The sequence below is a fragment of the Lepeophtheirus salmonis genome, chromosome 9 (assembly GCF_016086655.4).
Source record: "Lepeophtheirus salmonis chromosome 9, UVic_Lsal_1.4, whole genome shotgun sequence".
Lineage (NCBI taxonomy): Eukaryota > Metazoa > Arthropoda > Copepoda > Siphonostomatoida > Caligidae > Lepeophtheirus > Lepeophtheirus salmonis.
The window spans coordinates 26,826,574-26,845,126 of record NC_052139.2 but is presented as its reverse complement, the minus strand read 5'-3'; the positions used below and the strand labels follow the sequence as shown (position 1 = coordinate 26,845,126).

Below are 18,553 nucleotides of genomic sequence, written 5' to 3'. Positions count from 1 at the left end.
ATGACATTTCTTCGATATTCTTTGGAAAAATCTATTTTCTTTTATAGACACCCAATTGTCAACTATGAATCTTCAAGATGGTATCGCTTTCAGATATAATGTAAATTGTGAAGTCGACAGAAATGTTCCATATGTTCAATAATATATATGTTTTACGTCAATATAAAAGTAATCTTGAACAACAATCAAGAAAAAGAGACAAAAACCGATTTATTTTTTTAACTTCATAGATATACTAAAAATACACTCTAATATTGTATGACATTTTTCAGTATTTTTATAAGCGTTATATATTGTAATCCAATATCAATGATTTGAATTTAAAAAGAAAATGTAACAATTAGTTTACTATTTATTACAAACAACAAAATCTTTAAAGTTACTTGAAATAAATAGAAACTACATAAGAAATAATAAAATAGTGAACGAAGATAAATTTAAAAGGTTAGAGGTTACGTTGATTTTATAAAATTGTTCCGAGAGATTATGCCATTGTATGTCTATGTACATACCATGACTACTTATTGAAGGACTGTTGTCCTTGACTTATTATTTTGTGAGTGGTATTAAAAGGAAAGCAAAGTGATATAACGATTTATTTTCATTGACCCTTTGTGGTCCAACCTCCTCATTAAATTTAAACTCTGTTGGATAACAAATTCGAAGCCCATAGTAAGGCCTCCTTCTTTGCATTGAACAGAGTACACTATGTTCAAAACACATGTAATTAACAAGTCAATTTTAAAATGGGATGTATTTTGAATTGAGTTAGCGATCATCCAGTCCTGTACGGTTACATCCAAACCGTATATACCTCTAATTTCTTCTTCTAGAATTGTGCAGACCCCAAAGATCATCAAACAGTCGTAGAAAAGGTACGCTTTTCCTTCCTTACAAAGAGAACAAGTATGTCTATCCTTAACTGGATTCGATTTATTCATGAAGAGGCTCAAAGTCGCTATCCTATAGCGAAATCATTTTAGTATTGCGTTTGAAAAAGGGGTTCCACAACACAGTCCATGGATTATTTTCACTGACGTCCTCCCTGGACCCGCTGTACTGTAAGAGTCTTCTCTGAACTATTTTTTCCAATTCTATTCGGAGTACTTGCCGACAATTTTTATCAGTTTATTAGGGATTGCCGCCAGTCCCATGATTGAGGGAGCAAAGGGTCGGAATCAATTGTAATTTCTAGGTTCATTATGACTTTTTTCAGAACAGTCGTGACTTCACTTGGACCCATACATATTCTATCATAAAATGAATGATTCGTTATTACTATAAAATACATTAAATGTTTGTTGTCCGCTGGACGAATTATAAAATTATGTTCTTGCCTCATATTATGCTTTTGTGTCAATTTATGAGACTTTGCCATTATGAATAATCCATCATGTCTAATGATAATTTCTACGGAGGAGTGATTAACAATTCTTAGTTTCGAAATGATGTAGTGTTAATAATTTTTTTTTTTTATTTCACTAATTTTATAAGCTATTTTGTCTTTGTTTCGAATTCATTCATAATGAGATTTTTGTTAGTGTATGTATTGAGATTTTGGGATGTGATTCTATCATTTTTCCAACAAAAATAACATTTAATGCATTTTATAGTAAAACAAATTACATATTTTCATATCAAAATATATATATTTAGAAAGGGCAAATTATATTGCAAAGTAATTGAATTTACACATAAATGTATTTGATATTATAAAACAATTATCTTGGAATAGTTTTAATAGTATTTTCACTTTATAGCCTTGTACTGAGTCATGTTTTGTAGAAATAGCCTTCATACTCATTAGTCTTGCACTTAATTGACTTTGTTCATATCTTTTATTATTTCCTCATATTGTGTAACCAAATTATCACTGATACCAAAACGTACATTTTTTTTTGTTACTACCCATCATAGAAAAAAATAGGATTTTCTAAATTAAATGGTCTGTATTTAATTTTAATGTGATTGAGTTTTCCGTCAAAATAAAAGCAAGTTTGAATGATTTGTTACTTATTTGTTGTTGGTTCAATCCTAGAACTGATTTCCAAATCCGTCTCCCCCTCCCCTTGCATTCCTTTTGTTATCTCTCAGATTTTTTTTTTACCTTTCAACTCTTCTAAGGACCGACACATCGGTCCTTCATTCCTACGGACAAAGCTATCTTTATAGATATTCTTCATTCTTAGCTAAGATTGAATTATAAAAAAATGAAGAAAATAATAAATGATCGCTAAAACGTTTAATGATAAATTCTAGCCAAACATTTCCTACTTTAACTTTCAGGTGTCTTGCCTCATTGAAAGGTCTTATGTTAAACAGCATACAGAACATAGTTAGTAACTACGTCATTACAGCTCTTGTAGTTACCATAAATGACTGACAAGGATTGGTCCTAGGACTGACAAAAATTATTAGGACTCGACTGCAAACTTTTTAGTTTTTTAAACCGATTCAATTTTTATTTTTATGTGAATTATTCTTATTCACCTTTTAGAGTGTGCTGGAAATTGCTCTTAAAGTAGTCAAATAGTTCGTTACAATTCAAGAATGAGAAATGTATATCTTTGTTTAAAGGGGTTACGTTGGGGGCCTATATAAGTTTCTTAAATGAAATAAAGGTTTTAATGGATAGATAATATTCTTGGGTATCTTAGTTAATACTATAAATTTGAAAAACAAATCTTTAATTGATTCAAATATGTCTATTGAATATTGAACTGTATTTACCCTATATGAAGTAAAAAAAAATATATTTGAGCCTGAACATATGCCGCTAATTATACTAACAGTAGCCAAAGTTTATTGTTAAAACATAAGAACGATAAATTGATGGAGTACTCTATGCAACAAAATTAAAGTATTGGAACTCCCCCGAATAAAAATCATGTTCATTGTTGTTATTTAAGGTAAAAAAAAACATGAAAATGACTTTTAAAATTTTAATTTCTATATTTCACCCAAAAAAAAATATATAGATTATGCAGTTTTGTGTGATTAGTCTGGAAATCTGAAGCGACAGATTTCGTTTTTATACTCAGTATTCGAGGTAAAAAAATAGGATTGTATCTTTTTTTTAATTTCTGCTCAAGAATGTTTTTATGTTGAGACACCATATATATGTACAAGTAGACTTTAATAAATAAAAAGGTTTTTGTGTGAATAGTTACTCCTAGATATTTTTGTAAGCATATTTGTTTTTTTATTAATGTCAATTTTATAAAAGAGGGTGTTTCCAATGTTCATTGTGTTTACTGCTTGATGGGAGGCTTCCTGCTTTCATTGACGAGAAGAAAAGCAAATTATAATCTATAATAAACGCCACTTTGATCATATTTCAACACTTCATTGATCTTTATTGAGTCAATAATAGCTACAAAATCCTTTGTCTCATTTGTCTTCATGGCATAGTACATTTGTTAAAGGATTTGGGTACTTTTCTTCAAGAATATACTATATAAACATTTTTTTTGAGAAAGGAAGAAAGTTGATTGAGTTTTGAGAAGCTACACAGGGGCGTCCGACGGAATGTATATGTCATTATATATATATATATATTGTTGATACCATTAAAAATAGGACGCTTTTTAAGGTCCAAAAAATCCCTTGGATAATATTGTTCGAAATTCTTTCAAAATTTGAAGAAATTAGACCCATAAAACAAACAAACAAATATAAATGACTTTTAAAAAAATATAAGCATAACAACATCCGTAGGAAATATTTACTTCCTTATAATTAAACTTATTTGTAATATACTAAGTGGTCTATTCAATACTGATGTTTTTCTTTAATAAGTAGTATAACCATTGTAACCAAAGTTTTTCAACTTTTATTTGCCAAACAATATAGCTATTTTCTAAAAGAAAATTGCTCATAAACACAGAGAGCATGATATTTGTTTTGTTACAGATATCTGCATCCAAGTTCGATATGTCAGAATGTGTACCCAACATAGTGGACTCAGTTAATTACACATTTATCCATGCTATTTTTAATTGTGAGGTTTCATGACGCAATCAAACGAGACCTGAAACCAAAATATTATATGTCTTTATGTTTAAAAATATGGACGTTACAACAAATAACACATAAGGGAACGTGTGTCAGCTTCTCTATCCAGATTGCTACAACTTCCTTCATGTTGCCCTCCTGTAGCCTAGACCTCAAACCCCTCAACTTTGCAATTTGGGTAGAGAATGACTCCTCAAAATCTGGATTCGCTCTGAGCTGTCAACACTACACCCTGATACGCCATGGACACGTAAGTCATAGTCACAATCTGTGTTTGGAGCGTGTGTAGGCAGTTAATGCTTGAGAAGGAGGACATATGACATATAAAATAAAGATGAAAATAGTTTTTAACATATCATCAATTTGTTTTGAGTTATATATTTTCTTGATTCCGATGAAACACCCGTTTTTGGTAATATAATAATCCTGCTGCAAGTTTTGGGATCCTACATCGTATAATAATTACCGGACCAGTTGTTAGACTCTGGCTTATTTTTTACAAAATGTTCGGATGTCTTAGTCGCCTCTAAAAGCAAACAGAATGATAAGAGCATTGAGTTTGTCGTGCTGCTCTCTGCGGGATTATCCCAGAAGACGTTCTGGCAAAGAGACTTGAGCCTTAAGGAAGACGATCAACAATTAACTTATGGGGTTGAAGGTCGGGGAGACTACAAACACGCTCAAAAAGTACGCAGTATGTAGGCTCTTAGTGTCTGCCAGCTGTCTGAAGTCGGCCCTTGAGAAAAAGACAAATACCAAAATTGTTGTCATGGCCAGGAAGATGAAGAAGTTTCCATCAGCGGTATCCAGGGTTCTTATGGAACCTGTAGAAACCTGAGGAACCATTAGACGCATTGTGATCTTTTTTGATGAGGATACCTTTACTGTTTACTCTATCTCTAACAGCTCAAATGATGGAGTAGTCTATCTCATACTTATGTTGTTGTTTCAAAGAAATATTAGTAAATATATTTTTTGGCCTCAACTATAGCTATAATAAATGAAAACGGTTCATTTATTTAAAAAACAAATTTATCCTCCCATTCCAAATTGTATAATAAGTAGTTGACATTAAGAAGGGTCTATATTAAGTGCTACCTTACATTCTGATCCCTCCTTTTCTTCATGCTTAAGAAAAATCCTATCCTTGCCAAACATATATTGTAAAAAAAAGAAGATAAATACACTTACCTGATAAATGACGTATGGGCTGTAAATATCCCGAGTGACGCCTCATACCTGGTCGATCAGAATCTGATCCACCATCAGTATAGCCCCATCCACTGGACGCATCTAAATATGCTGGAAAGGATTTAAGTGGAGGGTTAAATGACCCTCGACGGAAATATGATATTTGTTCATCCAGATCTTTGGGCTTGGACGACGATTCAGTCAGGACAGAGATTTGTGGTACAGTAAAAGTTGAAAGAGATGGATAGGCCTCTTCAGATAATTGAAGATTTCCTGTAGGGTTAAAAAAAAAAGGACTGATAACAAAATCTTATTATCATTTATGACCTAATAAAAACCAGAGGAGTTTTACTTTTAGACCGATCAACGAGGGTGGTCTGAAAAGTTTGTCCACCTCAATTTGAAGATGTCATCACTCGTAAATAAAAACTAAACACGTGTATCTTGCATTTGTTGACAGTGACTAGCCAAAGATTCAACCGTTTCTGGACACACAGTCATTATGTTACAGTTCTTTTGAGTAAGTTGATGTTAGTTTTTGTCTGTAAATTTGTGTTGCTTGTAATTCTTAATACCTCTCCCAGAGATGCTCCCACCTATTCAACCCTGTAATTACTCCGACTTTGATTGACTTTGACATGTGCAATTTCAATTTCCCTTTGTACCTGCCATTTTTTAAATTTATTTAAAGGTTACACTTACAAACGTAATTATTCAATGACAGCCTGAACTTTGATTTTGTTCATTTTTAAACAAAACTTACATCAATTCACTCAAACGACCATTAAATAACAACTGCACGTCCAAAATGCCTGAAATTTTTATGAGTAACTTTCAACTGATGCTAGAAGGCTGTGACTACCTTTTTTTTTTTTACAAGTGCAGCCATATTCACGTTGATGTTGCAAAGTTTTCAGACCACACTTTTGGACCAAATATTTATATAAGACCGGTATAGATCCAACTTTTTGTTGGACCGAATTAATTTGGTGCAACAGAAATCATAACGGTTTCAGACCGGTCTAGGATCTTCAAACCAAAACTCAGCACTACTAAATACCTTTTGTATTTTCCACTTCCGTATTTTTAGGATCGGTTTTGGTGTTGTTGGGTGAGGAGTTGTCCTTTTCGTTACCCCCACAACCATCCTCAGCATTGGACTTTGTTACTCTTTCACTTCCTTCTAAGTCTTCAATGGGTTTTTTGCTTGACTCAGTCTAATGAAAAACAAAGGAGATATAGATATTATAATGAAATTATAAGACAACGGCACTTTTATATAATTAAGGTATGATCAATCTTATTTAAGTATATTTTATACAAAAGATGGAGAGATAGTATATAGTTTAGGACACAAAATGTATAGATTTATAATGTTATTTCTTTTTTAATTGATTTTTTGGACGTCCCAATATACAAATTTGAATAAAAATTTAAAAATATGAAATAACTAGGGGTAATATCGCTTAATTCCTTGACTTATTAGGCGTCGTCGATGAAACAAGCTTTTCATAATAATGCAGTATAAAACGAATAGATACTGAGTGATCCCTTAACATCCGAACACTTTGAATTTAAAACTTGAACAATATATAACTTATTAATTAACAATAGCATTTCAACAAAATTAATACTATAATTACATGAGTGTGTATCTGAGCTCTCTTATCCATTAATGAAGCTACCCTCAGCAGTAATTATGGCTTCCAAGTGGAAGGCCTGGCACTCACATTAGATGTAATTTTCTGTCATAGCGTCTCAATAATATCTTACAGTGGTTTTGAAGACCTCAGTGTGTGAATTACATTTGTATTCTTAGACGATTAATAATCATTGTCAGTTTATATCATCAATCTTTTCTTTTTAACGTTTTGTGTGCGTTGAAAATTACACTACTTAAAGTAGCCAAAATTGATAATTGAACGATTTTATCTGCTACGCCCAAAAATTGTAACTACAGTTTTATTTGTTGATATTGATTGAACTCATGAAATACATATGTTTATTATGTTTGTAAAAATACATTTATTCAATGAAACTGCAACTCCAAAACCGCCTGGATACGGCTGTAGAAACAGGTGCATGTATTTTTAACTTGCGCTGGCCGAAAACAGGCGAATGTACGGCAGATAGCAGGAATAAGGCTTCATTAGTTATAAGGGGGCCAATTTGTTGTTATTCTTGACGAAGGACCACACCCAGTAGGCAAGGGGGCTCAAATAAGGTGAGTAGGGGGCCAATGAAATTAATCTTATTCAGCAATCTCACAGATTTCACTAACCTGAGGCCTTTGGTTATTTTCAGTGATTGCTGGTCAGTCTGACAGTTTTAGAACATAAAAAAACGACGGATGAATTGGTTTATCCTTAGAGTTCTAATTTTAAAGTAAAACGTTTATTTGTATCATTATAATGTAATTCCTCTAGGTATTTTATTTAATTATTAAATATAATAAAAATGTAATAGTTAATCAAAAATGATCGCAAAAAAAAAACCAAAAAAACTATATATATATTAATATTGAGCTCAATTTTCGATTCACACTCACTCCTACAGAAGGAAATTCATACATTATATTAAATAATTATATGAATAATTGGCCAAAAATTAGTCAAATACCCTCCCCCATATCTCTTCCCTTCTCCTCTTTCGTACAAACTACAGTGTTGAGTTTCTTTTGCAAGGTATCATAGAAGCCACCGGTTATCATCTTGGAAATGTATCCCATTGCTTAATAGCAAAGGCTTTCGTTGTATCCAAATTAGGATCTGCCTCTTTGCATACCCTGTCTTCCAAAGTAATCCAGATTTTAAAATCCATCAGAATAAAATTCTGACCAGATAGAGTCTAAATTTCTTGCCTAAAAGCTAGGGAAATGAGTCACTTTTGCATCATATTAGAACAGAGTGAGTGAGTACCATACTGTTAAAACGAGCGTGTGTAACTCACGCTTATATTTAAAAATAAAATAAAAAGGGGGAACATTACATACAGATTTAGATGAGGCTTTTGTAGCTAAACCTCAGCGTTAAACTAGCTTAGTCTGAATACTCAATTACTCAATGGGTCATCACGACATATTAAAAATGTGTATATATATATATATTTAGCCGCTATTTTTGTTGTTTTATTCTTGAGGAGAGAACATTTAAATATTGAGTATCTGCCTGTGAGTGTGCTCATGAAAAATTGAAAGTAAAATCAGGATTTCTTACCATGTTAAATTCCTTTACAATAAAGCTATGTTTGTCTTTTTGTCGACGCTTAATAACTCTGGACAACAGGAGTGACCAGAGAGGGGGTATATTAAAGGGGCTGTAGCCCCCTCCTTATTAAGGAATTTTTGCTTTTGACTAGAAAATGGAATATTTAAAAAAAATTCCGGAAAATTACATTTTTTAAATTAAATTAAAAAATTTAATTTTTTTGAACAACTGAGGATTTTTGATTTCTTTTTTTCAAAAAAGTTATTTTTTTATGAATACCTGTGGTTTTTTGAAATTCTTTTCGAAAAAATTAATATTTTTATTTTAATTATTTAAATTTCTTTCCCAAAAAATCTAGTTTGTTGAACAACTGAGAATTTTTAAAGTATTTTGTAAAAAAAAGTTAAACATTTGTGATGCAATCGTTGTAGCTCATCGACAACGCGCTTGGGAGAGGTTATTCCCTTGAATTCAATGTGCTTTCGCGCCCAGGCGATTCCTGAAGAAAGAAATATACTTCACATATATGGATTTTACCAAAACGATTCTAGGGTCAGATGAAGTAAATGTTTACTTATACTTAATCAGTACAACTCCATCTAACAAACTAAATGAACATTAAAAAGTATATATTTTGTGAATAGTTGTGGTGTATGGACAATGACGTGAACCACCCCTAGTACTAAATAAATGCAGCTCTGACCAATTAAAAAACATATAAAATTTTATTTTAAGCTTACTTTTCTGTTGGAAGCCTAAATATATTATATCTTATCTCATAGATAATTACTCACCTCGGATAAATGAGGGGATCTGGTGCCCCGATTCTGCGTGTGCTTCCGTGTTGAGAGTTGCTTAAATCTTGAAAAAGAGGATCCTTTTGGTGGAATGGGTACAAATGGATTTTGGCATCCAGTTGTGGATTGGGATTTGATGGAGGAAGCGGAGGTTGAGTAGGGTCGGGACTCGTCCTCTTTCCTTGGCGACTCAGACATTTCGTGTCTCTATGTTGGCACTTCGGTTGTCAGAAAAAGAAACAAAAAAAAAAGATAGTGTCAATATATTATAATCAATGTATTATATAAATTCATCTATCAATAAGGATTATTTATAAATAACACGCATGATGGTTGGATTTGGATCTCTGAAATTGAATTAGAAGATGATAGATGGATTAAATATGTCGTATCCTTCTCAATGTATTTATTTTTTGAACAAGTTGTTCCTGTATTTAATTTTTATAATGTTAAATAGTATTTATTTCTTATTGAACCAGTAGCGAGAGTTAACGCTAATAACTGTCGACTTTTAAGATATTATATAAAGTAAAAGTGATATTATGAACCCTAAGTTATGGCGCTAAGTAATTTGGCCTTCAAATATTTTTCTAAAGACATTTTTCATTAAACCCTTTTGCCTCACGGATATTTCATTTTAATATAAAAATAAATTAGATTTATTTGGCATTTTTGTACTTTTTGGTTAAAATTGATGTTCTCTCGGAACTTTTTAAATAAAATATGTAATGTATATTACTTTAACAAAAAAAATTTAATTGTTCTTTTTGTTGGAAAAATTATGGAATCATTCATCAAAATGAAAAGTTTGGTACTTTCAAACTAATGACAAACATGGTTGTATATATATGTTCATAGAAAAATATACAGTATGGGATTTTGAAGACCGGAAAATTTAAAGATATAGTATTTTCAATTATTTTCCCTAAATTAATTCGGCAATTCGAAATTATTTTGCTCATACATGACGGGTTTTAAAATAAAGCCAATTACTTAAACCAACCCCTCCAGCTTCAACCAAAGTTTTCAATTATGCCCTGATCATGGCAAATGCCATGATCATGAATTATATGTCTGTTTCGGGCACTGCCTCGCATATGGAATCTGTAAGGAGTCAGCAGAATATTTGCTTGTTTATTGGAATATCTTTCTTCAAGACACGCCACATAATGTAGTCCAAGGGTTTCAGATCCGGGTAGTTAAGAGCCCACATTTCCTTTGCCCAAAACATGTCCAAATTGTCGGAACGTCAATTTGGACAAGATAGGATGCATTGGTCCGAATCTCATCTTGATGAACGTAATATGGCCAGACATTCAAGACGTACCTCTTGAACCTCAAGTCACAGTGGACAGCAGTCTTGATTGTGTGGGGCCCAGTTACTTCTGCCAGCCATGCTTTTCGTGTAGATGCTGGATTATCGTCAATTACTTCCTATAGGACCTTTAGGAATTCTTGAATGCGTTATTGCACTCAAAACGATCAAGAGTCTTACTTGCAGGTGTTCCGACCCATTAACTTTGTTTACATCGTTAACAGTTATTTGGGATGTTTTTTTAAAATTAATTAATCTCCTTGGGTGTGCGCTTGGTATGGAGGCAAACAATAATGGTACATACATTCGTTTTCGAAGGATATCTATAGGATTTTGTATTTTTTTCTCATACAATTTTGTCAGCTTAATCAGATCAACTTACTTCCATACACATAGATCTCCTAGGGTTGCCAAGATATGGAGGTCTAAACTTCTTCTTTATTTAAAATTCTACCGTGTATTATATTTATAATTTGTATGCATATAATTATTTTTAAAATACGAACAAAAATTTGAATAAAACTACAATTAAAACTAATAAAAATATTTTGTGTCTGTTACATTAATAATATTGGAGTGGGTTTCATTATGAATTCATTCATATAAAATATATAAATATATATGCCATTTATTATAAATTCATATGAACGGATGTGTCCTCATCAATGAATGAGCTATGTTATATTTTTCATCAATGTGAGTGTTGTCTTCCTTTCTGAACTTTCCATACCTTTGTCTTTTTGAAGATAATATTTTCTTGTAAATGAAAGAAGGAAGTAAGAAGTTAATCAAATATCTTCATAAAAAATGAAGAAAACTGTAAATATTAAATAAGTGTTGAGTAAACTCGGTCCTAAACCGATTTATTTTCTGTTCGGTGTTATTTTTTCTAAACTGATTAAATATGTTAGTACTAGCAATGTGTTACCCATGTCTGTAAATTATAAGAAATGTGTGATTATGATTTTTTTTTAAATACTGTGTTATAAACTTCAAATAATATAATAACATATAATTTTTTTGAAGGTTCATCTTTTATTACTGTCAAAAAATTCCAAATCGAAATTAGCAGAAAAAATTGTAAAAACTATTTTACTCTAATTTTGGAAAAAAAAAAAAAAAAAATAATATTAATTTGCAGTGTTAAAAAGACACAAATACATAAGCTAGGGTAGTAAATTTATGCCCCAAAAAGCATGCATTATGATATATTTTCTTATAAATTGATGTTTGAGGAAAAAAACCCAGATAAAAATGGTATAATAGTTCAAAAACAAGACAGATATTTGATTTATAAATCAATATTTAAGTGTCATATTTATATGCAAATGAATACATAGACAAATTTTTACAAACTTTATGTCATCTACAAATCCAATATTCCATTGAAAGTCCATTTTTTGCATTTGTAAATTTCACCGATTTTCTTATTTTGCCATTTTTTTTTTTTTTTTTGATTTTAGATAAATTTAGAAAATATTGTTATTAGCATAGTTGTTTTTGAGACGACAGTCACTTTTAGATTCATAATTCAACTCCCTATCTCGCCTCTTTGAGCTCAAAAAACAATTTTATGTATGGGCAACCCCTCTCCCCACAGTTTAAAATAGGCACCCTTAAAAATTTTCATCCCCCAAGGCCCAAAGGTGTGGGCATCCATAAAATACACAGACAAGCTATAATATATATACACCGATTATACGAGTTCATTCGTTTAAAATGACAAAAATGGCTATATTCCAAAAAAATCCTCAAATTTGGAATATTTAAATTAAAAGTATAATCAAGGGAGACTTTATTTACATTCTCAATCATTATAACTTCCTTTTCCTTTAATGACCAGTTCCACCCTGGTACGGAACATTGCACAGAAGTTTCTTCCAAAGCTCGTCTATAGGTCGGCTGAAGCAGTGATCATAGCGACCTTCAGTCGGTTCTTTGTTCTTTATCAGCCTCCTAAAAGCTTCTCCTTTAGGTCTAAAATAACAATGTACAGGGTGGAACAGTTGGGGCTGTGGGGAGGCCAAGAGTTTTGCTTTTCAAGCTTGATGAGGAGGATTTTACTCTGGGTCATATACTTGCTCTATCCAACGGCTTCAAACACGGACAAAGTATTCTCTTGTTGGTATTAAGGTGTAATCATTCATGCATTTGTGATTAATAAACGGATAAACTTCATTTGAGAAAACATAAAATAATTACTTTCTTCCTTTAAAAATCTAGTATATATTTTTTTGAAACATCAAAAATTTCTTAATATATAATATAAGAAAACTTTTCTTGTCAAAAGAGTGACGGGAATAGAAACCTCATTTTTTTTTTAAATCATCATCTTCATTAAATAATCCCCTATAATGGCCTTGCTCTACACTAATGCAGGCCAAGTAACAACTGCATTTATTTATATATGACTATTATAATACCTACATAAAATATCAATTTTCAGTGATAGAGTAGCAATTCAAAATGCAACATGCCTCATTTTAATAGCCCATAATTATGCACATAAAGCTTCATTTATATGGATGAAAATAAATAATGGAAACTTGATTTTTTTAATCACATCTACTAAATGTGCAATAATATAAAATTTATTTTTTGTGAAAATATATTAAACTGAAAACTTTTAGTAACATTAAAATACCATTTCATCTCACGTTATTTGTGGTTACAAAGTGTTTTGATGTAGGCAAACGAGAGCAAAAACAAAATCATCAAGTTTTTTTTGTAATCCAGGTCTTTAAGTGTCAAAAAATACATCAAAATCGATAGCACCTATGAGATCTCCTCCGTGACAGTGTCATTGACGAAAAACCTTATCGAGACTCTTTGCATCTCCATAGGGACTTCCCACAAGATCAAAAAAAACCTTAAAAGCCACAAGCTGCCAATAAGAACCAAAATTTATCCAGTAAAAATCTGGCTGAATTCTGACCAGCCTCCATGTGGTCTGCCTCCAACCATGACCTATAACCTATGAACTTTGTAGTTTGTAGTGTCTTAGATAAGAATGTCTGCCACACTTCTCATCCAAATTTGGATTTTATCCAAGCTACCATCACAACAACGTGGTAGCCATAGACACATCCCTCATTGTTAAGAGCTTCCAAACTGAGCTCTAGCGTGTCGAGGCTGTTATCGTTTGTGAAAGAGGAGAAAGTAAATAAAAAATTTAGTCAAATATGGTACTTAAATTGATTTTGAGTTGTTTATTCTTTTCTTAATAATAAAATACTAAAAATACTGTTACTAAAAAAAAGGAAACATATCAAGAGTGCGTCCAGGGACGTCCACAAGGATTTTTTTTAAGCTGAACCTTAAATGGATTACGAGGGGGGGAGAGGGCTACAGTAGTTGTACTTCTTTTAATGAGTGTAGCCTACTCTTTTTCTTCGAACCTTTGGACTTAACAAACATTTATTTATAATAATAAAAATAATCTATTAAATAACACATACATATTAAGGTGTTTGAAATGTAAGGAAACAGACCGTTTAAAATGTCGTAAATATTTGCAAAATATAAAATGCAAATAATGATTTAGTAGTATAAACATATACAATATAAATGTTCACATTTGGTGTTTATTGATTTGAGTATATGTATTATAGTTAATGGAACTGCTCAAATATTCATGCATTAATTATAATATTATTTAACTAGAGGGAGTATTCTTTCTCATTTCAGTAAACCCTCCAAAATGAGGACTCCAAAAACAAATCTTGCTTTCTTTTGTACTTAGTAGGGGTCTACCAATGCATTTAGATAGGCAAGAATTGGTCTTTTTTGAAGTATCGGAGCCAGTTTTTGGAATCGGATCCATACTACCGATTCTACCAATACTTATGTATAATCAGGGTTTGACAAACTTTGAGTACATGGATGTTTACTGTTTTGTTGACTAGCCAGAAGTGTGTTATGTCTCTTGAAGAAATTTGAAATGATCAACAAAGTATGAGTGTTATGATCTGCGTCAGACGCAGTAATATTGAGATTGTAAATTTGGTAAACCTCAAAAAATAATTTGTTTCGAAAGTCAAGAAGAGGCTGGAAGAGTCTACAGATAATTGCAAAACTCTCCTCCATGCCCCATGCAAATATAACTGTCTGTCACAAAAAGTGTCCAAATTTTTTGTTATTGAGTGTTTTGCATTTAAGTTCATGGTACAGAAACCTCATTTACTTGATAGTTGGAGTGCAGTTGAGTGATACGCCAACAGATCCTCCTACAATACCCAATTGTAGCTGATGTCAAGGATTTAGGAGGAATTCTGGAATCTGCCTAAGAGGACTGTCATCAAGACTTGCTCCCGTTTTCGAAGTTGAGTCGAAGTTCTTATTGACGCCAATGGCAATTAATTATATTTAATCATAATATTTGTTTTTATTTAGGTTTCATTCAGTGTCGTTTTTTTATTTATCAAAATCGGATGATTAGTTTAAGAGAATGTTTGTTTAAAAAAAGAAAGAAAACCCAAGTTGGTTGTCAAATACAGATTGTACCATATAATTGTAAGTCCTTGTTGAACTAAAGAATGATTCAGAATCGACATCTGAGTAGGTCCTGTCTATATATTTTCTAGATACGGAGTCGGGATTAGTGTACTTCCTTTAAATTATGGGTGCTTGCAGCTAATTTAATGAAACAGCATGAAAGCTAAACTGTTCTTCTCTCAAACATTCTTCAAATTGTCAGAGTGACCACGTTAATTTTAGTTTTACATTTTTGACTATATCCGTTGATTATATTATTTTTAGCTTTGTTCATAGCTATTCTATTCCAAAATAGCTTAAAGTCGCTCAAAAAAGAGCAGGAAGAAAACAAAAGAATTCAAGTGCCATGCTCATTATTAAAAAAAAACAATCCAACAAATCTTCTGTGTTACTTTTTGTATTCACACACTAATGATTATTTCTACTGATATGAAAAGTTGAGCATTTTCTATTCAAAAAAATTACCTCAAAAAATTTGAAAAGGCAAAAGAAGCTGTTGTGTCTCCTCTTTTTTGTTTGTTTGTTTGTTCTTAATTTAAAGGGCTGTTGAGGTGGGTGCTCGGTAATTTTACCTCTGGACATTTTACATTATACCATTTCGTTTCAAGGATATTTCGCCTAATATAAAAATAAATGAAGTGTATTTTTGGTTGAAAGTGATATTCCATTGCTATTTTGTAAATCAAAATAGCAATATGTATTTCTATAAAATGCATTAAATGTTTGTTTTCTGTTGGAACTATGATAAAATTATGCCCCGGCCTCAAGTTATGCTTTTTTGTCAATCCATGAGTATTTTCTAGTATGAATAATCTATTATGCCTGACGATATTTACTTATAGAGGAGTGAGTAGCCGTTTTTTTTATAAAATATATTTTAATTTTATAACCGATTTTCTCTCAGGTTCGAATTCATTATATACTGAAATTTTGTTGGTGTATTTATTGAAATTTTGCACATGCTTCTATCATTTTTTCAGCAGAAATTATGTTCCACATATTTTGATTAAAAACTCAATGGGTACATCAATCTTAACATCATCAATCATCATTTACTCATATATTAAGGCAAAATACCGCAAGGTGAAATTGTTTAATGAAAAAATAACTAGCAGGATCGAGGTGTCTGCATCTCCCTCTGAAATAAGAATTCTTCTCGTCTATTATCGGTGTACGTTGTTTTAAAAAGGTAAAATAAAATAATTAAATATACAAATACTAATACTAATTTTGATTTAGAAGCTGATATTAATAGCAGACTAAATTGAGTGGTACCATATGTCTTGCTCCTAAATTCTGACTGTGCTCTTTTTTCCTTGTAAAATTATCAACTCTATCAACAAAAAAAATATCAATAGTTATTAATAATATGTTGCTTCTGACAAACGAACACAAATAACTTTCAACCTAAGCCTACTACCAACAGTACGCAATCCAAGCCACCTTTAGGATGATTTCTTCCAAAATTAGCTCTGGATTATGTCCTATTTGTAAAACAGACTCTGCCGGCTTGGATGATATAGAGGGAGAGGAAAAGATTTTAAACATTTACAGGTCTTCAAAAATGTTGGAAATGAAGTATGTAGAAATTTGCAAACTCAACAACAAGGCTTTAATGTGCAACTATTTTATAGGGAAAACACTGGGAGGAACATTTTCCTCCTTGAAATGTGGAAAAATATATACAAACCATTGCATATTTTTACGGATTGTGTGCGAATTTTAGAAAGATTTGGAAGGATCTGTTGAGTCAAGTAAAAAAAAAATCATGATTTGCAAAATAGATAGGCAAATAAAGGCTATCGATTTTCTGAGGAGTTGTCGTATGTTTTGTCTGTTATTCATCAATTATTTTAATGAAGAACTGTATTTTTTAATGGACTCAACAATTTTACAAAGCTTTTTAATTTGCCAGTAGCATGTGGCATAAAAAGTCTCACAGTGTGATGATCATTCAAATGAGGAAGTGCAAAAGCCTTAATGAATGTATTTTCTCTGTTAATTCCTTATATCTATATTATATTTTTATTGTTTTGTTTGAAGATCATTTACATCGGGATGAAATAAAATGAACATAAAATGATAGCCTTCGTCATCCACTAAATTATTAGCCGGTTAAGACAATCTGAAACATTGTAAATGTTTTTAGAGAAGAACAGTAGCCACTTAGTAAAAATTATTTTTTATGTTCTTCAAAGTACGTCAGGCAGTAATGGGTTAAGATCAACATGAGGCCTTGTAATTTCTAGCCCTGAATAGAGAAGTATAAAGATTGCAACATACGTTTGTTTTCGCCATGGTGGACAAGAATTACGAGGTGGAAGGTTATCTTTAAGACCAGCTATGGAGGTGGCAAATTACCTACATGAAGCGCTAAAACAGAATCCAGAAGGAAAAAAGGGTTGCACTCCAAAATGGAGGTCCTGAGCTCACTTAATCATTAATGTAGTCGTCCTGAGTGGCAATTAAGGTGTTTCCAGGTGGTAGGAGGTGGTCTAGGACCCACTGCAGGTATAGTACTCTGTCATGGCGTCCCAGTGCTGAATGACATGAGCTTTGATGGAGTCCGTGCTTAGAATATAGATATAAAATGGCTTCCTTTTGACATAGACCCAAAAGGCGTAATCGAGGGTTTCGGCATCAGGACTGTAGGGGCCAAAAAGTGTTCCAAACATTAATTCAAAAGAACCTCTCATCGGAAGAGATGGAGTTCTTTCATTGATGGGGTCAAAAGTGGCCTCTCCACCATCACAAGGCTCTTTCTATCTACTTTTTTGATAGCCTTTTGGATAATCTGGTGTGAAAACACGAGATCTCTTGCGTGTACCCTCGTAGATTTAAAGGGATTGACTTATGTTGTTTTCTCTCACTTCTTTGGGTCAAGTTTGGCCTCTTTGACGGAGCTTTTCTTCCTTTCCACGTTTCTGACTTTCCAATGGCGTAGATGATGGTCCTAGAATCACCAAACTGCTTGGAGTACACGAACAGAAATTCATGGATCACGTTCATGTATCATTTTCTCTCCTTGTATGTTATCAAAAGAGTTCAAGTTTCTTTTGTTTATGCTTGAATATATCGAAATTTGAATATATTCATTAATTATTGAATTAGCAAGTGTTCAGATTTCAATGGATCACCTGGAAAGTGTATTTTGCAGCACTAACAAAAGGCTTAATATTAATAATTTGTTAATAGAAATTGACCAATATTCGTTGAAGAATACAAAGATCATTCAGACATTATCTTGATACATTATGGATATGGTCTTCCATAGTTAAACGATATAATTATTATTCTATAATGTTTACTTATACATTGATAGTGCAGCGCCATTTTATCAATTAAAAGAACATTAAAAAAAAGAAAAAGACAATTCTTCAAAGAATATAATTGTTAATTCACGCTCAATTTTGAAAAAAAATCATTCAATTTTGATTTTGTGTTGACGGACCATATATTATATATAAACTATCCAAATTAATTAAAATTTGATTTTGTCTATTAAACGAAAATCATTATTCAATAAGATTATAAAA

At 31.8% G+C, this 18,553-nt stretch overlaps 1 protein-coding gene across 2 annotated transcripts in view; it reads right to left on the bottom strand.

The window, feature by feature from the left end:
* LOC121124510 (band 7 protein AGAP004871) overlaps positions 1-18,553 on the bottom strand; it is a 353,186-nt gene that overhangs the window by 288,855 nt on the left and 45,778 nt on the right. For both annotated transcript variants that reach the window (XM_071890909.1, XM_071890910.1), the window contains exons 2-4: positions 9,206-9,426; positions 6,266-6,422; positions 5,206-5,478 (exon numbers count right to left, since the gene is read on the bottom strand). In XM_071890909.1, coding sequence (XP_071747010.1) covers positions 5,206-5,478; positions 6,266-6,422; positions 9,206-9,406 — 631 coding nt within the window. In that variant the 5' untranslated portion in view covers positions 9,407-9,426. The remainder of the gene's footprint in view (positions 1-5,205; positions 5,479-6,265; positions 6,423-9,205; positions 9,427-18,553) is intronic.